The 25,664-nt window shown below is 39.3% G+C and overlaps 1 protein-coding gene across 1 annotated transcript in view; it reads right to left on the reverse strand.

The window, feature by feature from the left end:
- Positions 1–212: 212 nt before the first annotated feature.
- tmc2b (transmembrane channel-like 2b) overlaps positions 213–25,664 on the reverse strand; it is a 31,916-nt gene continuing 6,464 nt past the window's right edge. Inside the window, exons 4-20 of the mRNA XM_036598986.1 lie at positions 23,991–24,137; positions 21,875–21,965; positions 21,705–21,786; positions 21,495–21,601; positions 20,453–20,551; positions 20,195–20,337; positions 18,718–18,865; positions 13,438–13,632; positions 12,539–12,718; positions 11,577–11,738; positions 9,760–9,888; positions 8,336–8,403; positions 5,474–5,713; positions 4,815–4,937; positions 4,548–4,626; positions 3,116–3,236; positions 213–501 (exon numbers count right to left, since the gene is read on the reverse strand). Coding sequence (XP_036454879.1) covers positions 257–501; positions 3,116–3,236; positions 4,548–4,626; positions 4,815–4,937; positions 5,474–5,713; positions 8,336–8,403; positions 9,760–9,888; positions 11,577–11,738; positions 12,539–12,718; positions 13,438–13,632; positions 18,718–18,865; positions 20,195–20,337; positions 20,453–20,551; positions 21,495–21,601; positions 21,705–21,786; positions 21,875–21,965; positions 23,991–24,137 — 2,359 coding nt within the window. The 3' untranslated portion in view covers positions 213–256. The remainder of the gene's footprint in view (positions 502–3,115; positions 3,237–4,547; positions 4,627–4,814; positions 4,938–5,473; positions 5,714–8,335; positions 8,404–9,759; positions 9,889–11,576; positions 11,739–12,538; positions 12,719–13,437; positions 13,633–18,717; positions 18,866–20,194; positions 20,338–20,452; positions 20,552–21,494; positions 21,602–21,704; positions 21,787–21,874; positions 21,966–23,990; positions 24,138–25,664) is intronic.

Here is a 25,664-nt window from a genome sequence, read left to right on the forward strand (position 1 = left end):
TGAAACAACGGTAAACATTTTATTCTGTAAACTATATACATATAAACATTCTCCTTTTCATGCCCAGCTCCATTTTAACATACTTTGGAAGTCAAATACTCTGTAACAAAAAGAATATTAACAAGCATTAGTTGTGACCTAAGTAAATGCACTCATTTGCTGAAGTACAACCATGTATGTGTCGTTGTAGTGTCTCTGTTTGTGGTGTTTTGTGTTCTTTTAGTGTTTTTCTATAGTCTCTTTGCATATAAGGACTTTATCGCATCGGCGGAGGTCCTCCTCGTCCTCGTCCTCGGCCCGGTCCTGGAGGAAGCCCACGGCCGACCCCAGGCAATGGTCCTGGACCCCTGGGGCCCGGTGGGCGGGTCACAGGCCCTCGAGGATTTGCAGCAGCCAATGACACGTCCCTCTGAAGATTTACTCCTCTCCCAGTGGCTGCCGTCCCAGCTTTCCCCGTCACCTTTGGTGATTTACCGGGAGGGGCTTGCTTAGCTGGATTTTCTGAAATTCAAAGAGAAACAAACAAGTAAACCAAACAAAAAAGGTGTTAGTCTGCATTGTAGGAGTGTAACAATGCGTCAGTGTTGCATCAGTTTTGGAATGTTAGAATTGATAATAATAATATTCAGTATAGTTACGATACACATATATGTAAACATTGGATGAGCGGGTGTCCACAAACTTTTGGCCATATGGTGTAGATTATTTAATGATTTGCAAATCATCGAATTCTGTTTTTGTTTACATTTTGCACAGCGTCCTAACATTTATGGAGACAGGGTTGTAGTTGGTCCACTGTGAATTCAGTTCAAGTATTTTATGTTAAAAGGGATTTTCTCCCATTTTTCAAAAAGATCTGCATAGTTAAATGGTTAAGATGTAAACGAAGTCTTTCAGAGTAGTTTGCTCTGCTCCATTCTGGAGAAAGTGAAGGAACTGGTGATAGGAACTGAAGAGTTTAAAGCCTACATGTTTTAGCCCCCCTAAATGTTATTTAGCCCCCCTCGTCTATAGTTCTAAATCATCTATAGTTTATTCACATTCACAATATATTGTAATAGCAGGGCGCGACCTGGGGGAGGCGCTGCTGCTGCTCTAATGCAGCAATGCCTCTGCTGTAACGTTCAGCCAATCATATCAGTCCTCCCACGTTGTGAGCCAATCATATCAGACATCATACGTCGTAAGCCAATCATATCAGCCCGGGGCCGGGTCTCTGTTTATGCCCAACCACGCTGAAGACGGATTTTGGCTAAAAGCTCACTAAAATAAACGTTAGACTTCATTCAAAAGCTACAATATACAGAGTGAAACAGTGAATATATCCACTTACAACATGGATTTGTGGACAATTAGGGTCAGTATAGCTGGATATTTGTTTTACTTGGTTGCTTGTGAACTCTAGCCAGATAACTTTAGTTAAGTTTGGGTTTAAGTGAGGTAAACAAAGAGGCTAGGCTAACAGTAACGTTAGCTAACTAGCTCACAAGCTAACTAGTTTAACCTCGCTTCATAGTGAGAGTGAACGAACGAGAGGGACATAAGTAACGTTAATGACAGCTCCTTATATCTGCTTTTAGATTTCTCCTCAATATTTGGATCTACACCAGTTATGTGTCATAAATTGTTGTTTACAGTAAATTAATGTCAGTGAAAAGGACGAGGCTGGAGTTTCTTCCTTTTCACTCGATTCTTGTTTGAATTTCCCGCTGAGGCGCCAGAATGAAACAGCGTTTAAGGTGGAAAATTCAAACTGAAGCTGATTCAGCTTTGTGTGAAAAGGTCATTATACCAGTTTTATATCCCTCCATTCCTCACCCTGCAGATGGAAATTAACAGGCAGCAGCTCCATCGAAGGCCAGTCAGATGAGATGTTTACCAGTTAAAACAAAAAAGTTAAATTGATTGAACATTATTTTTCTGAGTTCTTGTAAATCTGACTGAATAAATTGAATGTATTATTACACACAGAAAGAGAGAGGGAGAGAGAGAGAAGCTGCAGGAGCAGATCTGATGAAGGTAAGTGATCACGAAGAAAGTGAGAGAGAGTCGTATAAGCTTTCAGTTAACATTAAACACTGAATTTAATTTAACTGAGAAAATATAATATTTGTCAATGACCATGAAATTCTGTCACCCAGCTCATTAAACATGCCTACAAAGCATCATTATGGTCTTTCTGATTGAACCAACTGAGACTGAACTGATCTGTTATCTGATCAGAGATACTTTAGTACCTTTGCCTGACCTGTGCCTGTTGTAAGTGGATAGATATAGTTTGTTTGTCATACTAGCTGTGTGCTTAATACAAACTATGAAGAGACAGATCTACTGTGTCCCAATTTGACCACATAACCATTTTTTTTTATATACTTAACACGGCTGATGTACTTGATATTTTCTGGTTGTTGCTACTCTGAAAGTGCATTATAAACATTTTGGGGCCATTAAAATAATTTTCTTAAGGGCATGATGCCCCCTGACCCCCCTGCTTAGCCCCTTGTCTATGAACCTCCAGTGAGGCCCCTGAGTGAGGCATTGTTTTACGATAGTTTAAACGATTTTGGCCTAAAACATACTTTTTAAAAATGTATTTATGGTGGGGAGATACATGCAGGCCATTATAAGGCAAAATAAGTGCCTAAAGAAAACTTATTTTTTACAGATTTATCGCTATTTTACCATTTTATCGTCAACATTACATGTAAAAACTCAGAAGACAAGTGTAGGTTTACTGGTGGTTTTGGATCGTAAATAAAATGGCTATATTTGTGTCGCACACATTGTGACCCCACAGTTCCTACCACCACCACTGCAAAGAATTTTTTTACCTACAGTTAACCATTTTACATCAGTGCACTTTAAATGACTTTGTTTTACATTTCAACGACCAAAGCATTACTGCATTTTTTTTACTTAATCTCTATCTGGAGCATCAGCCCACTGTCTTCTATTATAAGTACGTTTTGAGTCAATGGTTCTCAGTTCTTTTCTAAGCACCAATATTATGTCCATGATAATCGACTATATATGATGGTATGTGATGGGTAGAGATTGGCTTAGAAAAATATGGAGTGTTCCTTTGAATGACAAAAGCAGAGGTGGGGCTGCTGACCTGGTTCCTCTGCAGCAGGCGGTGGAATTAGAGATTTATTGGGCAGAAGATCCTCCAGATCCTTCATCACCTGGTTAGTGCTGTCTTTATTGTTCCTCCTGTTCTTCTCTTCATCTCTTTGCTAAAAACAAATAAGATGGAGATGTAGCTGGAGGATTTCAACAGATATGTTGTTTTTCTGTCTTTAATAACCGCTAACTATTAACCGTTAAAGTTGGAGAATCAGATTGATGCAATATTTCTTACAGCAAATGTAGTTAATCAGCCCCATCATGGATAAAATGCAGGCTTTTTTACCACCATTTCTGAAGTGTTTTTAAGTTCTCCATCTGATGGAAAGCATACTCTTTCATTGTAATCAGTGTTTAATCCATACCAGCTGCACTAGATGCCTGTCAAAACATTTTTCTTTCTTTATCTTTATTTTGTGTGCATAAGTAAAGCATAAACTCCATACAGATCCAGTAAAATCACATGCTTTCACTTTTTATAGTGGTTTAAACTGTATTTGAAATATTAAGTTACTAAAATGTTGGGTCTTGGTGGCAAAGCAGCTCCTGCGCTGTACTAACAGTGTGTGGAAACTACTGTTATGAAAAGGCTTTTATCTGAAATGAATAGCAATAAAAAATAAAAAAATTCTGTGATTTCATTGCATCGTTGCTAAATTACAGGCAAATTATACTGCCCATTGGCACTCATAGAATGCCTCTCAGCTAATCACATTGTGGTTGGAACTAACTCTGGTATAATTTTGACCTAAAAAGCCAAAGGACAAAATTCATGCTTCAAGATGGCCACTAACCACATAAGCAAGTCTATTTGAGATCACTTAACAACTTAACAATTATGTGATGATTTAGGTCTGCGGTTTGCACAGCGCTAACCTGCTGGCTGTAAGCTTTCGTTAGGCTACTTTTTAGCTACATTAGCATCATAGTTCCAGAGTAAAACTATAAAAGACACCAAACATGTCCTTGCTGATTGACTGCATTTGGGATAAGAATGCAAATAGTGTGGGGTATTATGACAGTATTTATAATTATTGTGATTATACACAATCATTTTTGACAGTATTTTAAAACTTAATAAACTTCAGAAAAACAAAGTAAACAAAATAAAAATGTCTTGAAGTATTGTGATATTATATTTTTGTCATATCGCCAACCCCTAGAAATAGTGTACACTGGATTTTTTTTGTTGAACTATACTTTTAATTAAAAGCAACAGTTCCAGAGTGGTAGAATATAACATAAAAATATAAACTATATAGACTGTATGTAACATAGACTAAAGATAAACTCCACCAACATACAATATAATATATACAATATAATGGTGGAATGTACCATAAAAAATAAAGACATTGGTTCATTATGAATGGAAGTGGTGTGTTTCTAAGCATATGACATGGTTCAGAAGTGGTATGCACCATTTGTATCTTCCTCTTCAAATCCATGTTGGCTTTCTGGTATGCCTTTGAGACTGTATTCAGGTAGTAAATAGCTAGCCTGCAAAAAAGAGACCATAACCAATTTCTGAATTTTTTCATAATTATACAATGTTAATTTAATTTCTGATATCTATACCATAATCTACACAACATTTTATGCTAATCTACTTTGTTAGTTTGATAGTTATGCTAACATACTTTGCTACTTTGCACAGAGCACAGAGGGTACTTGCACTAATCACTCACACCATGAGAAGCACGATGGATATGATGAGTCCTGGGTTGGACGCGTAGGTGAAGATGTTGGCCATAAACGGAGGAAGGTTCTGAATCGTCTCTATGACCACATCATACATCTTCTCTCTCCCACTGTGAATAAAGCATAAAGCATAGTCAATGAACTGCGTCACTTTAGAATGGTCAAGCTAGCCATAAACTTGAGCAAAGCAAATTATTGGTCATAGGTCATAAACATGATTTATTCATCATAAGTCTTGAATACATAGAGGCCAGCCTCCTGTAAGCTTTAGGTTTTTGCCTGACTGTGACATATGCTTTCCTGATGTTTGCTGATATATAGAGGAATCTATTTTTCTGTCGACTCATGCAGTGTTTCCTGTGCAACTGGCTGCCATACAGCCCCAAAGTATAATAGGTCCAACCCCATGGTTAACAGTTGGCAAGGTGTTCTTTTCATCAAATGCTGTATAGTATAATAATTCATTTGAAAACAAGCACAATCTGGCCTTAATGTTGCAGATGAAAAATGTTTAGTTGATATTTTGTAGGGCCCATTTGGCTGCAGACCTCTAACAATGTTTATCAGTACACAGAATTACCCAGATGGAATGGTTACTAGCTGAGGTAGATAATAATTTGTAAGTTTGTATGTGTGCGAGTGTGACCTGAAGGGTCCGCAGTCGAAAGACGGGGACATGGTCATCATGGTGTAGACCACGGGCATCAGACTGAGGAAAAGTACAAGCAGCAGGATGCCCATGTAGAAGTTGTTGGAGCGTGACGCCTTGAACACTCTCTCATGAGGGACGTTACTGCTCATCACAGCCCAGCACTGCAAGTACATGGAGGTTACCAGACGCAGAATGTTTATACCCATCAGCCCTGGAGCATAGAATGTGCCCATCCTGAAAAACAAAACGCATTATTTTAAACAGATGGTTTGGACAAAAATCAAATTTACACCATCCTGCTTATACTCTAAAGGTAGCCGATCGGCCAAGACATGTTTGATGACTGAAAGTGTCCTTAGTTTTGCACTGGAACAACGAGGCTAATGTTGCCAACAACATTATACCATGGCATTGTGCAACTGCATTCCTAAATCATCACACGTTTGCTTCAAAACTACTCAGATCAGAGTGGCAGGTGGGCTATGGAATTACCAATCCATAGTCCAGAAGGAAGACCTAATCTCAGCCTTTGCATCCCTCCGTTTGCTGCACTTCCTGGCTTTGACAGAAACTTGGAGGTCCACAAACTCTGTTGAGATATACAACATGTGCCTCTTACTGTGTGTGATTGGTGGATTCATGTGTCCGTCCATTTTGTGTGAAACTGACCAATGGACACTTAAGAGATCACTAAGGACTGACCCATCACGCCGGAAATCCCTCATTCTTTAGTCAGGTGACATCGAAGACACTGTGAACTGGCGTGCAAAGAATTTACAGCCAGTAAAATTGCTGCAGTGGTTTAGAAAGCAGCGCCAAAGATAACAGAGCATTTTGATATGAAACATATGGATATCATGTACTTTGTAAGTACCTTTTAAGGTGAATTTAAGTAGATATGTTAAAATTGAGAAAAAAGCTTCTAGATCTCAGAGGATAAACTTCTCCCATTCTCTGAGAACGACTGGCAGGGGTGGTGGCACAAGTTTGCTTCTATCTACAGTGTGGGATTTCACTCTATTCTCATTCTCTCATCTTTCAGTTTTCTCTTTTCGGTGCATGCTGTTACTGTATTTTTCCCACTACATTTCACATCGTCATTTATCGCCCTATTTGTTTTCTAGGTAACTTCCTAAATGAGCTAGACATTCTTCAGAGTCTCTTTCTGATCAGTGACGCCCCACTCATTCTCCTCTGTGACTTCAGCCTTCCTTCAGACAAGCTGCAGTCATCCTGCCTCCTTCCACTGTTATCATCCTTTGGCCTTAGTCTCAACACAATAAGCAGGCAACATTATGGACCTGACCTTCAGCAGACTTACCCCTGCGCTGGATTTCACAATAACCTCCCTTTGCTGCTCAGATCATCACTTTCTCTCTTTCACACTCTCCCTCCCTGGACTTCCTGTCCATGTCACCCCTTCATGCTCTTCCTTCACTCACCGCAGCCTGCACTCCATCCCCCCCCCTCGTCTCTCACCTTTCCCCACCCTGACTCATTTTTCTCTCTTTCCCTGGATACAGCCACATATACTTTTCTTTCTTCATGTTCATCCGCATTTAACCTTCTTTGTACTCTCTCCTCCAGGCCAGCAAGATCTTTGCCACTTGCCCCTGGCTGACGGGTGTGCTGTGCAGCACTTGAAGTTCATCTTTGGTGAACTTTGGCATATGAATTTGACCAGTAGCCCAGTTGCTTTGGTTTCATCAATCTCTGAACACTGTTGGATGGAAGTACATTTACAGATGTACAGATTTACAGATGCAAACGTACTTCTATACAAAGATAGAAGTACACTTACAGAAGTACTTATCCAGAGTGACTCACAGTTTGATCATTTTACACAGGTAGGCAAAGGTAGTGTTAGGAGTCTTGCCCAAGGACTCATATTGGTATATGGTGTAGGGTGTTTGCCCAGGCAGGGGATGGAACCCCAGTCTACAGCGTAGAAGGCTGAGGTGGTACCCACTACACTATACCAACCCCAAGCAGCAACCTGAGAGAACTACGACTAATAGAAGGTGGAGGAAATCCCAGCTTGACTCCGATCTTTACTCCTACTAATCTCTCAAATGATTTGTCACCTTCTTTGAGGAAAAGGTCCGCAAGTCTTTTTCCACTTTCTCCTCTCCCTCCGTTAGTCCTCATCCTCTTGCTCTTAATTCCCCAACCTGTTTTTCTTCTCTTTCCACTGATGATGTTCTACAGCTACTCAAATCTAGCAGTCCAAGCTGGATCCCATCCCATCTGCACTGCTCCAGTCAATCTCCATTGACCTACTGCCCTTCATCACTTTCATCATAAACAGCTCCTTGTCATCAGGTAATGTTCCAGCAAGCTTGCTAGGGTGGTACCCATCCTGAAGAAGCCCATGTTTTACACCTCCAGTGTTGGCAGCTACCAACCAGTACCACTCCTTTCTTTCCTCTCAAAAATTCTTGGCTTTTAACCAGAACACTACAGAAACTGCTCTCATAGCAGTGACTAAGAAGGCCCAGGAAACAGGATCAGCCAGTCATTGGTTATGAGCCTTCAGCATGGTCAACCACAAGACCCTCCTGTGTGTTCATCTTTGTAGACAATAATACATCATAAATTGTCAGAAACTACATAAACAATCCCACTTAAGATTACTTAACAACTCGATAACAGTTTGAGGCACAATTTAGGCAGTTAGCACAATCGGTTTCATTACTTATTAACTACATTAGCAGCCTCATAGCTCCAGTGCAAAACTTAAGTAAAAGCAAACTTCAGACAGCAAATATGTCTTGGGGAAAGGCAGAAAACTGAGTGAAAGTATTTTTTTTTTATCAGTGAAAAACTGCAAATTTAGATGAAGTTTCTAATTCTCACCAGATCATTCCCTGGTTGAAAATAAGCCCAAGTACGTTCCCACTGATGTCAAACTCTGCATATGAGGGCTGTAAGAAAAAAGACACTCATTGTTTAATGGACAGCAGAATGGGCTATGGTAAAAGATTATCTCTCTATTTCACCAGTAATCAATAAAATGTGAAATGACAGACACTTCATGACTCACAATATTTAAATACGCACAAGGCAGTAAAATACTCCCAAGAGAGATTACATGCTGTACCATGCGATGGAAATATTAGCATGGTTGTAGAACATTGTGTGACTACATTAGCATTTTATCAGTCTAATAGCAACAGAAAGAAGAGCAATGTGTTGTGGTAAATGATACTCAGCTTGTGCTCTCTCTCTCTCTCTCTCTCTCTCTCTCTCTCTCTCTCTCTCTCTCTCTCTCTCTCTCTGTAATTAAGTGACCTGAGTGGTGTCCAGTGTCTTTGTGTTGCTCTGGTTGTTATGTATCACCTATCACGCCAGGGTGACGTGTTAGCTGTGAAGGAATGAGCTGTATATGTACTGAGGGCAACAGGATAGCACGGTAAACATAATATGGTATACTAGTGTTTGTAGTACATAATACAGTAGAATACGTAGTTAAGTTCTTCACAAAGCACTTTGCTTTTGTACCTGATGAAGTACTACTGTACAAAAAAGGAGCTTAGATACTTAATTTAGTACTTTAGTACTTTATAATAAAGTACTAAAGTTAGAGACCATGCTTTTGTTTGGCCAAAGAATTTCACAAAAGCCTCAACAATTAAGCATAATCTAACATTTTTCAGTATTTATTGTGTCCATCCTTTGCCTTTATTACAGCTCTCTGTTGTTGTCAGGAGACTTGCTTTCAGTTTTTCAAAGAAATCTGCAGGGATATTTTCCACACCTCCAAAGTTCAATCTTATAAGTTGGATTCATTTTCTAGTAATCACAATTCAGATCAGCTCATTTACAAATTTAGACTCAACAGTCCTTAAAACCTTTCTCCACAAGTCCAATTTTGTTGTTTTACTGCAAATGTTCTTCTTTGTCTGTCTCCTTTTCTCAGTTACACGACAGCTACACATCCTTTCAGATTCATAGCATTGAGTTGTCTTGTGACAGTAGAAGGATGGACAGAAACATCACTGGATTTTTTCTGATCTGAAGCATGATTTTCTCCTCTCTCTCTCAAAGATGAAATCCATAAGTACTATTCGCACTGTTCAGAAACAGTTTGTTTTTTTGTTTTTAAAATTTGTTAATGGAGCTTAGTCTGTTCAGCTCTGGAAGTGTTGGAAATTGATAGCTTGAAACCAAACAAGCTATTTTCCAGTCAATTCTAACAGTAGTTATGGTGTATCTGTCACCTGCATCTTCTATTACATCTCATAGTATTAATGACAATCACAAGAATAGTGGGGACTCACAAAGCCGGCCTCCAGGTCCCAGCACCAGCAGTAATTGAGGAAACGCACGATTAGCGCTCTCATGAAGTCTCCAATCAGGATGGTCAGATATGTTACCTCAATATCTGACACCGTAAGCTTCACAAACTCCTAAAAGCAGTAAGAGAAATGTAAAAATTATTATATGAATGAATTTTGTTACTTTATGTACACAACAATCACTTGCACAATACAGTGTTTAAATACTGTAATGGAAAGTATCCCATGCATTTTCAGAATGAGATGTTAATAAATTATGTAAAATAATACACTGAAATTGCAATACACAGTGTTCTGTATCTGTAATTTTATTATAACTTAATTCATTCTTTTTTATTTTAAAGAAAAAAAAAGAAGAAAAATTGATAATTGTGGCATGTGTAAATGTTCAAACATTCTGCTAAGGCAGTTTTTGAAGCCAGCCAAGAGTCTTTCTACTATTTTAGATTTTCTTCCACTTCTTGTTCTGTGATATTCTTGGGCCATTTTGCATCTACAGAACACTTAAGATCTAATTGCAGACTTTTATAAATGTTCAAGTTAGGGTACTCTGAAGTAGTTCACAGGTATGTTACAGATTTTGAGCTAATTTCTTCTCTGTGTTACATTTGTTTCAAGAATTTGCTGATATTTAATGGAATCCATTCTTCCATTGACCCATGCAGTGTTTTCTGTGCCCCTGGCTGCCATGCAACCCCTAAGCATAATAGATCCACCTCCATGCTTAACAGATGGCAAGGTGTTCTTTTCATCAAATGCTGCTCCTTTTTTTTTCTCTAAACATACCTTTAGTGTTTGTGGCCAAAGAGTTCTATTTTAACTTCATCAGTTCTCAGCACTTCTTTCTCAACTGCCTCTGGCTTATCTAGATGTTTTGCATACTTCAGACATAGACATGAGGTTACAGGTAAGGTTTCTTTCTGATGTCTATGCATATTATGTTTTTGCAAGCAACACAGCACAGCAGAACGGTACCTTCCAACAGGTCCTTTGCTGTCATATGGGGGTTTTGCTTTACCTTTCTGGCCAGCATTTGAGCAGTTCTATCTTAGAGTTTTCTTGGTCTTACAGATCTTGCTTTGACTTCCACAGTTCCCCTTAACTGCCATTTCTTAATGACATTTGTGAGCTGGACACACTACGACATACTTTTATAGCCTTCCTCTGCTTTGTAGGCATCAGTCAGCTGCTTAGAGGAGTTCATGGTTGTTAGCATAAGTTTGAAAAGTCAGAGAATTTTTTATGCTTTGGCATCGATGCTGCTTGACCTGCCAAACCGATCCTAATGAAGCAATTGAGGCATAACGAGTCAATTAAGTTCTGAGACTACTTACAGTTGGAACTAAAAACATTTGTAGTTTGTTCTTTTTTAAATTTTTTAAGGTAATCAAATATAAAGTAACTTCGCATTAACAAACTAATACATCTGTGCACTAAATTGTGGATGGATTGAAACATTTTTTATATTACTAATTTAAATGTATTATGAGAAACAGTGTTTACAAAATCAGATTTCAGTACAATATAGTATTTGATAAAATGTGTTAAACATGTTGGAAGACATTTTGTGGCTCATGAAGTGGGCATAGCTAAGGGTCAGAATAAGCATTATTACAATGATTTTAAACTTTTATCTTTATAAATAGTTTTTTCAAATGTTTGCAAGGATCTTGCATGTTTTTACTATTATTTCCAGCATCTAAAACTGTTTTTTGTTTTAATATGTGATTAATATACAGATGTTAATGCAAAACATGTGTGCACCATAACAATAAAAGCCTGGTAGTGATGGTACCCACAATGCCCACTTCAGTCTCCCAGCAGGGTCCCCTGATGACATCAGCAGGGGCTATCTCTGGCGGGGGGATGTTCTCTGTCACATTGTGATACAGTGTGTAGTTAGCGTAGTACTGGTTCAAAGCCCAGATGGTTTCATTCTTTATCACCTTCTCCTTCTCCAACTGTGAAAGTAAAGCAGCAAAAATGCAGTGGGTTTTTAAACAAACAAACAAAATATGTATTTTAAAACTGATGATGCCTCAATGTCTTGACATTAGGTGACAGCCTACTGCTGACAGTCATTATCTAACCTAATCCAGCACCATAATAACAAGACTGCGTACATATCAATAAGAACACAGGCGTCATTTAAATCTGACCGACACTCCAACACCCTTCACTATAAAGCAGGCTTCTGCTTGCTACAGACACAACTTTATACCCCAGTGAAGACCACATAACTGAGTTGAAATCAGACAGCTAAAAAAATAAGTTGTGCAACAAAGTTAAGGAAAACAACACCAGAAGACATAACCTAAATCATCAATAATCATAAGCTGAAGCATACTGTCATTGCAGGCATGAAAAATGCTTAAGGATCATTGGCTCTCGCTTTTACAGGAGCCTCTTTTGGCCATATTTGGAGATCCAAATTCTAAATATATCAATAGGAAATAATGTACCTGTCTGAAGATCTGAAAGAGCACATGAGCTAATGGTAAGTAGTGATTTATTTGGGTATATTTAAAGCAATTTTTTGTCTATTCAGGCCTCTCTGGCCAGCCCAGGTAGAGGGGGCTTGAAGCCTTCTCAAGATGGGGCTAAGCCCATCCATGCCCCACCTAGACGCCAGGCCTGAATCAACCATATTTTTGCTAAACATTTTATTAATTAGCACTTTTTTCATTTTTCATGCTAGCAGTAGTAAACAGACTTTACATGGTTTCAAAAGGGGGAGCTATTCGATTGAAGTATTTCATACCTTCTCATTAACATCATCAATGAGGGCAAACAGGAATGTATAAAGGTTTCCCAGAAAGAGGGCGAAGATGCGGGCCAGCTGCCACTTCAGGGCGATGCGGGGGTGATAATCCTCCAGCTCTGCGATGGTCTCAAACAGAGGCGGACAAACCAAGCCCAACAGTGACATCACAAACTCCACCTGAGGGTGAAGAACTCTTTTAGCAAAGACATCTACTCATTCATAAAAAGACAAAAATTACAAAATTACACAATTACAGAGAAGGAATTAAGTCAATCAATCAAAAATATATCAACAAAGTAAAAAATATGTTACTAATAAAAGCTGTTAATAATATTCAATAAAGAATGTACTCAGTTTTGGCCCAAATACAATTCTAATAGAAAAAAAAATTATATTTCACTATTTTGTAACTCACCAGCCACATTGGTGTATTCTGTGTAATTTTAAGACTCCTGAATACCGTCGTATGCAAAACTTTAAACACCCCTGGTTAAATTACATATTTTGTTGATGTCATTTTTCCGAATATTTTAGGGCACAACTTTTATTTGCTGAATTTAACATATTAAATTTAACATATTAAAAAACAGCATGAAATATAAATGTGCCATTACTTTTGCACAGGCTACATTTGATGTTTTTTTTTTTCCTCATTCCCATATGTTAAATTGAACAAATAAAAAGTAACTATTTTAAAATGTGACAAAGTGCATGCTCCGTAGAGAATGTGTTAACTTATTCTTACTTGAATAAAAACATGAATAAAACATGTCATTTGACCAGGAGCAGATAAACTTGGACATGACTGTATAAATTGAATAATATAAATCATTCAATAAATCATAGCATCATTCATTTGTCTCTTTTAGAACAAGAGTAACAATAAAAAGAGTTACCTCATTTTTCTGATACCAGGATAACTGACTGCTGTCCAGTTTAGCATAGTCTTGCGATCTTTTCACTACAAAGTAGATAAGATATCCACTGCCTCCAAGACTGCATGTGATCAGCACGTTAGCGAGGACGCGCAGAAACCTCCTCAAGTGAATGTTCTCGTCCTTCTGATTCTCCTGCTCGTCCACTATTGATTCCTGTTGGCACAGAGTCAAAGGTCAGACAACGTCTGCCAATAATTAAAACTAGTACTGCAAAAACAGTGACTAAAGGATTTCTTTTTTTTTTCCTGAGAGTGTCGCAGGTAATTGTTGTTTAATGCATACTTGTTCATTTCATTTTCAGTCAAAATGGCCATGAAGTACAAATTATTTATTTTTTCAGGAGATGTTTCTGAGATTAGATATAAGATAATCCACTTATATACAGATGGAAAAGTCATAGGAAAATAAGTGAAAAAACAGGAGTTTCCAAAATAGGAGTCCAGAAAATTGGACTCCTAACAACCACCTGCAAGACCTGGCAGACCACCAAAACTGTCCTCATCAGATAAACAGCACTAAAAGCTTTCATCTTTGAGAGAGAAGAGAAAATCAAGTTCCACTTTTGCTTCAGATCTGAAAAAATCCACAGGTATTTCTGTCCATTCTTTCACATCCTTCCTGTGAGAAGACAAGTCAACGCTATGGGTCTGAAAGGTTGTGTAGCTATCAAGAAGCTGCTACTGAGGATGAGAAAAAGCCCAAAAATAGAAGATCAAAACAAAGAAGCTGCTGGTGTTTCCAGACTTTAAGAACTGTAAAGTGTCACACCTCCCTTCAGCCCTGTAGTCTCTGACACTTCCACTGTCAACCGCCTCCCGAACTCCAACTCCCAGAATCCCTCTGGAGATCACGAGTCACCTACAACCAAAGCCTATTTAAACTGTTTCATTTCTGGCTTTGCAAAGTATTGCCAGTTTCACTGAGCATACCCAAGAGTTTATCTCATGTCTAGTTGCCTGTGTTTTAACCTGCTTTGTTTCCTGGTATCTGTTTATGGATTTATTCTCTGTTCTTGTGCTTATCAGTTTTTTGACCCCTTTTTGTCCCTGATCACTCTTTTGATGTCTGTGTGATTGTCATTAGTTGTTGGTTTTGACCTTGACCTGTTTTACAGCCATGACTTTGGATAGCCCTTTTATTAAAGCCTCAACTCTGAGCACCTGATGAGTTCTGTTGCATTACAGAATACTTCACCAATTATGCAACTATGGATTTTGAGGCTCTTCAGAAGGCCTTTTCTTTTCAGTTGTCGGGGCAACACCAACTGCTCTTCGAGGGTTTACTTAATCTGTGGCCCAGCAAAAGGGCAAGCAGCATCTCAGTTATCTCAACTACTTTCAGTTATAAAGGATCTGAATTCCCAATTGCAATCCCTCAGTTTATCCAGTCTTAGCTCACCTTCACCCCTCTTACTTTCTAACAACACCTTTTTTGTTAGTAAGCCTGAGAAGTTTGCAGGATAAATGTTCTTACCTATGAACAGTTTCTGAAAGACTTTAAAGCTGTATTTGACCACTCACGTGAAGGTAGAGCAACTGGAGAGTTACTGACCCAATTACAACAAGGTAATCAATCTGTATCGGAGTGGTTGGAACGAGCCAGCTTTAATAGTAGCCTTTTTCTATCGGCTGAATTCTGAAGTTCTCACTGAGCTAGCTTGTAGGAATGAAGGATTTTCTCTGTATCAACTCATTGTCCTTGCTATTCATTTGGATCAGCTTCTACTTAAGCCAAAATGTTCTAAAATGGCCAGCTCTTTTTTCCTAGCCACAAACCAGTAAAGCTCATCTCCAGGGAACCACAGGAAACCCATGATGACAACCCCTTAGCAAAACCCATGCAGTGTGATTTATCCCGCCTGCCGGTCAAACAGAGGCATGTGCATGTGTTGTGGTGGTGCTGGTCATGTTCTGTGGTCTCTGTGCTCTACACACAAAATGTGTCTCTATTCTTGTTTTGGACTCATCTGAATTCTCTATAATATAAGTGTGGCCATGGCTAGAGAATCATAATCCCCTCATTTTATGGTCCCACCAAAAACTATTATTCTGGTTGTCTCACTCTCTAGAGCATGGTTTATAATTACCATCCTTAGCTATCTGTTCCACTTCCATAGAAAGCCCAGAGACAGAGAGGAAAGTAAGAAGAATGCCACCAAGCTCCCCCTTCATCATCCCTATGACTATTGACTATGCTATTAAACTAATACAAGGGTCCCCTCTCCCCAAATCTCAAGTGTATCTCCTTACTCAGGAAGATGAACAAATGTGAAGGAGGACGTCCAATAGGCATTAGCACAGGGTTTTATTTGTCCATCTACTTATATCTACTAGGCTTTTTCTTTATTGAAAAGAAAGAAGGGGGGCTCCGCCCTTGTATAGACTATCAGGATCTTAATCAAATCACCAAAAAAATACCCCTATTCTCTACCACTCATTCCTGCAGAACTAGAACAACTAAGAGGAGACATAATATTCACCAAATTAGATCTTAGAAGTACTTACAACTTGGTTAGAGTAAAGTAGGGTAAAGCGTGGAAAACAGCCTTTGTCACTGCTAGTGAGCACTATGAATATTTGGTAATGCTGTTTGGGCTCTCTAATGCCAGTATTGTCTTTAAAGCTTTCGTTAATAATGTCCAAAGAGATATGATTGGACTAATTGTTATTGCTTATATAGATGATATTCTGATGTATTGCTCTGACCACACACGTACAACATGTTCAACAAGTTCTCCAGTGTCAGCTAGATCTTCAGCTATATGGGTGAGATGTGTGAATTTTATATATATAAACCCTCTTTTTTGGGTTACACTATCAGCCCAAATGGTATAATGATGGATGATCACAAGGTTGAAACAGTAGTAAACTGGCCAATACCCACTTTGGTCAAGGGATTACAAAGATTTTTAGAATTTGCAAACTTCTACAATCGTTTCATAAGGGACTTCAGTAGCATGGCCACTCCCTTCACTGCTCTTCTCAAAGAAGCAACCAAGAAACTAATTTGGTCCCCCCAGGCTGAAAGCACCTTTCATGCACTTCAGGAGACGTTTACCTCGGCCCCTGTCTTGAAACATCCTAAACCCTCTTTGCCTTTTATTTTCAAGGCGGATGTCTCCAAGACCAGTGAAGGGGCGGTCCTGTCCCAGCACTGTGATAATCCTCAGAAGCTGCACCCGGTAGCCTTCTATTCACACAATCTCACCTCTGCAGAAAGACTTTATGGTACTGGAGACTGAGAATTGCTCTAGAAGATTGTACAGTGCCCAGTCATTGTCCCTCAGACAAGATCTGTTTCAGAACAGTTTCATGACCGCTTAATTAATTGAGCACATTTTTCCTTCATATCAGGTCACCCCAGTTTTTACTTGCTCTATTTGCTCACAGTGTAAAACTCTTAGGACTTTGCCAGTGGGCAAACTCATGTCCCTGCCAGTGTCTGATCGCCATATTCTCATATAGCCTTAGACTTTGTCACTGAACTTCTTCCCTCACAAGGTAATACTATTATTCTCACAGTTGTTGACAGATTTTCCCATGGTGTTAGATTTATTCCATTTCCATCCCTACCTATGGCTTTTCAGACTGCTGAAGCCATTTTCGTTAACATTTTCAGAAATTTTGGTATACCTGAGGACATTCTATCCTATAGGAGAGTCTCAATTTACCTAATTTTCTTGTGTCTGGTCCAAATTTTTTTTAGCAAATAGGGGTAACTAATAGGCTTACTTCTGGATATCACCCTCAATCCAGCAGAGAATGTTAAAGAGTAAATCAAGAACTCTGTGAATTTTTGAGAATATTTTGTCATGATAACTCTTCTGACTGGTCAAAATTTCTTGTGTGGGCAGAAATTGTACAAAACTCATGTTAGTTTAGCCACAGGGCTGTCTCCATTTCAGTGTATTTTAGGATTTCAGTCACCAGTGGCTTCGTGGACTGCTATCACCAGTGACGTCTCTGCGGTTGATAATTGAATGCAACATAGTAAGGAGGTTTGGGAGTAGACTCACTAATGTGTGGAGGAGGTCCTGCAGTGAAATATGGCACTGGCAGATCGTCATTGAGGAGCTACTCCCTTCTACTAACCTGGGGACCGGGTATGGCTTTCAACCAGGGACTTCAGATTTGGGGAGGGATGCAGGAAGCACACTCTTAAGTGCATTGGCCCCATTTAGAATCCTGAAAAGATTTAACAATGTTACTTGCCAGCTTGACTTGCTTCCTCAGAACCATGTTTCTCATTCCTTTCATGTGTCCCTTCTCAAACCTGTGGTCCGCTGGATAATGTGTCACCATAATGTGAAGGTCACTGGGTCTATGCAGTATGTCAGTTGGACCAGAAGATGCGGAGGGGTGCTCCAGTACCTTGTGGACCAGGAAGGATAGGGCTGGAGAAACAAAGTTGGGTCCCTGTCTGTGATGTGTTGGATTCTGGTTTGGTTGCTGATTTCCATAGTTGGTACCCAGGTAAACCTACTCCACGCCCTAAGGGAAGCAACTTTCCAGTCTGCTGCTGACGCTGGACATCGCTCCAGTGGTCATCCTGGGAGGTCTTCATCAGTCCAGGCTCTGATGACAGCCGCGAGAGCCGGCAGGAAGGCGGGGCCAGAACCCTGAGCGCAGATGACAGCCCGTGATGACAGCAGGGAGAGGATGATAATCCACAAGGGGTGGGGGGGTGGCCCACCTCCTGAGCACCACCTCCAGTCCTGCAGGGAGGCCACTTTAAAAGACCTCATAGTTGATCCCAGGGACCTCGAGCTGGCAAGCTGGGGAGCTAGGGAGGACTGGAAAGTCTAGCTTGGAAGTCACTGAATTTGGCCAGCTTTTGGTTGTGATTTTGTTTTGTTTCTGTGTGTGGAAAAATAAAGGTCAAGTGCTGGCTGCAACCCACATTCCTGCCTCCAGGGTCATTTCTCCTTCCAGGGTAGCACAGGCCATGCTACAGTCTGGTGCATTTATTTTGTAACATGCTAAAACTGTGAACTGAAGAAAAACTGATGAAGAAGAACGGTACCAAGGGAAACGGAGCCCTAGTATACTTGCTGAATACTGTTGGACCCTTAAAAGAGATGCTTCAAAAGCAAAATATAGCAAATCAACTACTGCAACTTTTAAGATAATGTAATTATGGTTTGCACTAGTCACTCTCCAAGCTCACTGTCTGAGGCATGGAAGCCTTAAACAGTTGTTTAAGTAGTAGTATACAGTTACGTAGTCATGTGGGACCGACCTTGAAACTAGTTGTGATGGAAGCATACTTGTTGTCAGCCGTCTCTGGGTTTCCGATGAGGTAATCCCAGCTAGTGAAGAGCTTCCAGCAGAAGGTAAACTCACTCTCTTCTGCCCCGTCACCACCTTCATTGGCGTTCCTTGCCATCCTATCGGAGAACATACAATTACTTAAACCGATGACATATGCTTTCGCTGTGTCAGCAATGAACCACTGCTAAATTCAGTAGATAATTTCATTTGTCTGGTGTTGGTTGGGAAAGATGTAACTTGAAGTTACTACTTTACCTTAAGTCAAAAGTAAAAATGAAGGCAGGATTTCAAGAATTAAGGGCATCTAAGAGTTCAATTTAATTTGGCCAGATAATATAGAACTGTTATTGTAATAGTTATTACTATTATTAGTGTAAATACATGTCCCTTCATCATTATTTTCCAAATGAAGTTGCTTTTCATTTAAAATCCCCAGACTTATAGACTACACTTTAAGTTAGTCAAGTCATGTATTCCGCATCATTGGAAATGACCCTTCGCTAAGCCCTGCCCTCTTGGTTACTGTTGCTACGTGTGTCAAGCTTTGGAGCTAACGTCATCTATAGGGTTTTTGATAGCATTCAGTATATGTTTGAAGGCTGCATACAAAGCACTGTGATCTCTCAGTGGCAAAAAAGTGAGAAACGTCATATATTAGTAAACAAGCAGCATTGCTGCTAAATGCACGGTAAGTAAAACATATGGAACAAATAGTTGAACTGGAAGGTACTTATACTATTAATCATCCTCATAAGCCACAGGGAAATTTACTGGATTAAAGACTAGGAAGACCCCTTTATGATTATGTATTTTGAGGGTGGGATGAATGTCAGAGGCTTTGGGGTGGATTTTTGAGAGTGAGCAGTGTGAAATTCTTTTTTTTGATGAATGTGGAAGGCAGCCAGATAGCTAATGCTACTGTTAGGCGAATATCTTATTGTAGCTGCATAAGACTATTAGAACAATGTTCCTAATAAAAATCATTCACTATAGATTTCCACCAGCGTCCAAATTCCATTTTAGCCCCTAAATACATATAGTGAAGAGATTCTTTCCAAAATAATGTATATTCATTTGTAACAATTTTGGATACAACAGGTTTTTGAAAAGAATAACAGCTGATATATAAAGAAAAACCTTTTTATTTTTCTAAAAAATATGATATTACACATAATATAGCACTGATATTTCTTGTATGCCTGTATTCCACTCCCAAGGACATATAATAATTCATTTATATATTGAGGAACCAAACACTTCAAGTATTATTAATCAGAGTTCATCTACGACTGGGTCAGATGGAAAGTTGCTTTTGCACCACAGGAGCTATGTTTGCTAAGCAATTTGTTTCAATTAATTTAGTATGCCTGTTGTATTATAATAAAATTTCTTCCCTTTCAACATTAAGACATAGAGAAGTAAATACTGAATAACAAAGAACTCACGTCCTAATCACTACCATCAGGCTGTATCCGAAGATTCCTATTCCGACTAGGAAATATGACAGTGGCAGGCGGAACTTGAGGAGTCCAATGGTATTCTGGTTGTTATAGTAACCATAAAAGATAACTGAGTACTTGAAGTAACCCTTTTGAAAAGGAAAAAAAAAACATATATTAGTATTTAATTTAACAGACAATTATTTCTGAATACTTCCATTTTCTCACAAGAACTGAGAGCAATGAAAAGATGTAAATCCTTACGCCAAATTCAGAAAGCACAGAGAAATCCATGGCAGTGGCCTGTTCGTCTCTAGGGACAGTTTTTCTGGGGATGGAGCCTTGGGGTAAACCCATCAGGACCTCCAGAAACAGAGAGAGAAGTGACTTTACAGACTGATTCTCATAATAAATCTAATTCTATTGTGGTGTAGAGTTGCACAAAACTTTTTCAATACTCCAATGGGGCAAACAATTCATTAATCTACAATGCAAATGTTTCAATTCTATATTTAAACAATCTTGCACTAGCTTGACATTGTATTTGCCTATATCCTTAAAAGTAAAAGGGTCCTTACAAGCTATGCCAGAGAACAGCATCTTCCTACTCCATTCTGGAGTACAATAAATACATAATCAAATATTGGTATGGAACGTTGGTCAAACCTAATCATCCATCTGATGCCAAAAATTAATATCTGAAGAATCTCCACAGAATGTAAAGGTGCTATACCAGGGCTCAGTACTAGAAGTTGACTTTTTTTGCAGCGCCCACTCCCTTTACGTCCCACACAGTCCAAAGTGTCCCTTTTTTGAGCATTTTTAAAGAGGTGGAATTATCTAAAACTAGGGGTGTGTCTTTACTCTTTAAGCTTTAAATATCCAAACATGTTTCTGTGTTCAATCAAATAAACATTTGGTGAATTTATTATACCATAGCATCATTTTCTGTCCAGCATTTTCTGGCCATGGCATCATGACAACCCTATCGTGGTGGCCACAGAAGTTACCTACTCAAAACTGCACTAATTTGGTATAATCATAAGTAACAAACTGAACAGACAGAATTAATGAGTTTTTGGCTGTTTACAATATACGATTAGTCAAGTTGCCAGGAATAGACTTGTTGGATCCATTGATCTGTTGATTTACTGAACTATTGGTTGGGGAATCAGAGGACTTTAGCATCAGGACTGGATTCAATCTCTGGAATAGAATATCCAGAAAACTAATTCAAACCCATGCGGAAAAAATATAATAATAAAATAACTTTTGCAAAACAAGGTATCATGATCTGTATGTTTACCTCAGGTATGATAACAAGCCCAAACATGAAACCAAAGAGAACAAGGTTGAGGCCATACATCCACCTGAGAAAGATGAAGTAGGAGGCTACAGAAGAGCCAAAGTGACCTAAAAAGAGCAGAAGAAGACAACAGATCAGTTGGGTCTGACACGTTTCACAAAGCATATACATTATAGCATATAGGTACAGAGAAAATCAAATGAAACCAACTTTCTACTTCTTTAATTTTCCTCTCCCATGGAATACATGCTGTCTTGAAGTTCTCAAAGTCTCGGTTGAACTTGATCAATTTCTGAAAGAAAACAAAGAAAAAACAGACAATAATCCCAGGATCTCTTTACCATAGACTATAATCCATAATGCTGTAGGTAATACTGTACCTTGGTCATCATGACCTTGAAGGCGTAGAGCTTCCTCCCTTTTCCTTTGCCCAAAGCACCTTCAAACTTCTCCACAAACTCCTGGGCCTCCCTGACAACCATTCACACAGAACCTCAGCTTTTGAAGTGTTTTTCAGACCAAAGATCATGTCTTTGAAGTTCCTTTATGGATTATTACTACATTCTGTAACCCAATTTAGTTACTGTCACCCATTATCCTATAACACAGTGAGGCCCAGCTGGTAGAATGGGGGCTTCCTCCACTTGAAGCACCATGGCATCTTTTCAGACTGCCACTAACACAGTGCCTTTGGACAGTTTGACACACTTAGGGGACAAAACTAACTTCTAGTTCTGTTACATCAGCTAACAGACACTGTAGCTTTGTGGCTAACTTTGTGCTAAGTAATAAGAGACTATCCTACCATCCCACCCACCTAGAGAGCACCAGGACAATTATGCTGTCTGAGACATGGCTGTGGTATGGATGTGCTGAGGATCTAATTCACAATCTCCTGCCTTTATTTCCAACACTTACATGGTTATGACACTTGGGAGCCCCATATTGAATGTTTTGTGACTACTTTGTTTTTTGTTTAAGGTGTTATCTCTCATGGAAGGGTTTAGATAATAGAGTTATGGTCTCCCAGTCTGTAAATCTTTCTGGGCTAATGCTAAAGTTAGTATGAACAACAAACAAATGAGACAGAAAATAATAACCAAATCTTATGGTCCACAGCTTCATGTGAAGTTTCTGGCATAGTAAAGCAGCAGTGTGTGTAAACACATAAGATGACACCAATCCTGGAGTATCAGATTCCACCCACTGAAACCTGAAACCTCAGCCTATTAATTAAGTCCTGAACTGAGCATGAATGTGAAATGTACAGACAGTTAAATGAATAACTGGATTAATTGATTGATGCTAGTACACTATGATGAGATACTTTAAACATATTACATGAAAAATATAACACCGTATTGTCATTAGAGCAAGGTACTCAAGAAAAGGCTGTCATATGGCTTTGCTAGTATTTACATCCAAAATTAAACAAAGTACCTAGTGCACATTTAGTACTTTGTTCAATATTCTTAAATGTAGTAAGTGTAATTAAAAAGTCATGCCCAACTTCTATGCTATACACAGAAGAAGGAATGGCAGTAGATGCAAGCAAATAAGAAGAATAAAAATAGGAGCCCAGCAGCAAGCATGGAAAAGGAGTGTACCTTTCCTTGTGCATCTCTGGCCCAATTCTGGCCCAGCTAGCTAGCAAATCAGCAGGAATGTTCTGTGCTAGCCAATAACAATGAACCTCTGCCAGGTACCCAGCCGGTCACTGGAACCACCAGACATATATTCCACCAATCACAAAGATGCCCAGACCGGAATCCCTTTCAAGTACCCTGTCAATCAAGAGATTCCCTTGCCAGGTTTCCACCCTCTCCATCTGGGGATACATTTCTCTTCCTACAACTCAGGTCCTCAGGGCAGCGAACACAAACCCCAGAAGTTCAACCTCCTGCAAAGGCTATCGATGCGTTCTTGGGCAGTGTTTGTATCTACTACCTCTTAAGGGCACTTGTCCAAACTCCAGGCGCCTACTTTGCCACCAGACCGCCTGGGACAGTCTGAGGTAAGGGTTCACTTAAAGGCCATGATGTAAGGAAATCAAGGGCATGATCACTCAGCCAAGCCTGTTCATGGAGGTTCAGTTTCTACTACGGTCTGGGTGATTTCTTTAGGATGCAAGCTAAGTGAACTTTGTTACTGGTTCCCACATGCTCTCATTAGATCAAGTAGTTCCCCATGTTCCCCTGCTACTGCATAGCAGAAAAGGAATAGGCATAATTACGTCATTGCAATTCTTTAAACTTTTGGATGTTTAGTACAGCAGAACCTACGCTAAGGTTCGCAAAATTGTTTTGAATCTGTGGAAGAGGAACACAAAGATGAGCAGTACATCGCTGGAGAGCTTTAATTAAGCACAACAAATCACAAAATCAAGACACAGTCCCTGCCAATGATCATTACAAAGGCAACACAACATCTTACAAAGTGTTGATGGCCTAGGTTAGCCAACAAGCCTAAGAGAGATAAGAGAAGAAGCCATTTTACTTTAAGTTTTGGAGTCTTCTCTTCATGCGCCATGGTTTGTTCCTCAGCGTTGCAATTATTTTTTTCTTCTCCTCCACTTCCTCTTTCAGACGAGCCATTTCACCTTCCGACAAAGACTCAGCGTCCGACTCGTCGGATGAGGACGAGCTGCCAAAGAGGGAAATCAAAGTCACAATACCATAGTCCATTTGGCCAGGACTGAACTATGTATTCCAAATGGATCTGAGATATTGCAGAGGGAAATTGAATTGAAGTCTTGATGCATAGTGATGATGGTGCACATTACGGATGGTACAGAAAACCAGTAGTTCATTACAGTTCAGTGAGTGTTGAATTTGTGTAAGGCTGAAAATGTAGGCAATCCAGACAGGATGAGCACTTCCAAATCTTCCGATGGAAGGCAAAAGTAAAGTCATGCAAATAAGTGTCCAAAGGCAGAATCCACAGCAAACAAGCTGGGTAAAACATCCAATAGTAGTATCAAATAGTCTTAAGGGCAAATAAAGACAGGTGCACACTAAGTATTTATTAAACAATCAATTTGAATTAAGCATGCAATCATTAGTTCAGTCAAGTAACAGAAAAACATTAAACCAAAAAGGACAATCAGATATTTCAGTAACTGAGATATGAGGTATGATGTTTTGTGCACATGGCAATTTCAACACAATGCACTATATTAAACAGAGGCATCTATATAGTAGAACATGACTGCAGTGGACCTGTGGGTCCAAAACAAAAAAATTACACCACTGGACATGAACATCAGGGCCAGGATGGTCCCAATTGAGGCCATTGAAATGAACATGGCTAGAAAGCATGGCTAGAACAAACATTAAATCAGTGCATTTGTTTAACATTGTTTTTTATAGTGTTTTATACATCACAGTGAAACATTATATTTGCATTAAGTTTAGTCACAAAGATCTGACATATCCAGTCAGTTGTTTATATATTGGCATTGAATTCTGGTCTTGAGGTAGCCACCATTTTAATGAGGTATTAGAGGTATCTCCAGTTAAACTTGAATCCCCAGTACTGCACAGTCTATAAGTAACTAGACGGTGACACATTTTCACAGTTTGTTTGTTGTTTTTGCTCTGTATCACAGCTGACCAAGAAGCAACTAATCTGTCAAAGTATTGTATAAAAAGGGTTTTAATTCCTGCATGGTTTCCCTAGTACAGATGTAAAGCTGACATTCTGCTAACATTTAAAATCCAGTGAGGTAGACAAGCAAAGTAACAAAACTAGTCACTGTCATGTTGACATATGAGTCTTAGCTGCCCAGTGTGTATCTGGCATGTAAAGGCTATCAGTTATTAGCCTAGCACAGCACTAAAAAAGAGAGACCTATACAAAGAACTATCAATATCTTTGTCCTTGAGGTTAAAAAAGCGCATCAGCTCAAGAAGGTACGGGTTTGGTTTTGATTTGAATCCATAAGCAGGGCACTACAATGAAAGGCCTGTACAAAAGGGGATTGAAAGTATCAATATCTTTGCCCTTGGGGTTAAGTGTCCCGAGAAAGGTACTTCCCAAGGGGGTATTGGTTTGAGGTACTTAACCCCAAAGTTGTTTTGGTTTTAATATCTGATTTGGGCAGGAATTATTTGTACAAAGAGGGTTGAAAGTATCAGAAAGTATTTGTCTTAAGTGCCAAAGTATCTGTCC

This window comes from Colossoma macropomum, unplaced genomic scaffold (assembly GCF_904425465.1).
Source record: "Colossoma macropomum unplaced genomic scaffold, Colossoma_macropomum, whole genome shotgun sequence".
Classification (NCBI taxonomy): Eukaryota; Metazoa; Chordata; class Actinopteri; order Characiformes; family Serrasalmidae; genus Colossoma; species Colossoma macropomum.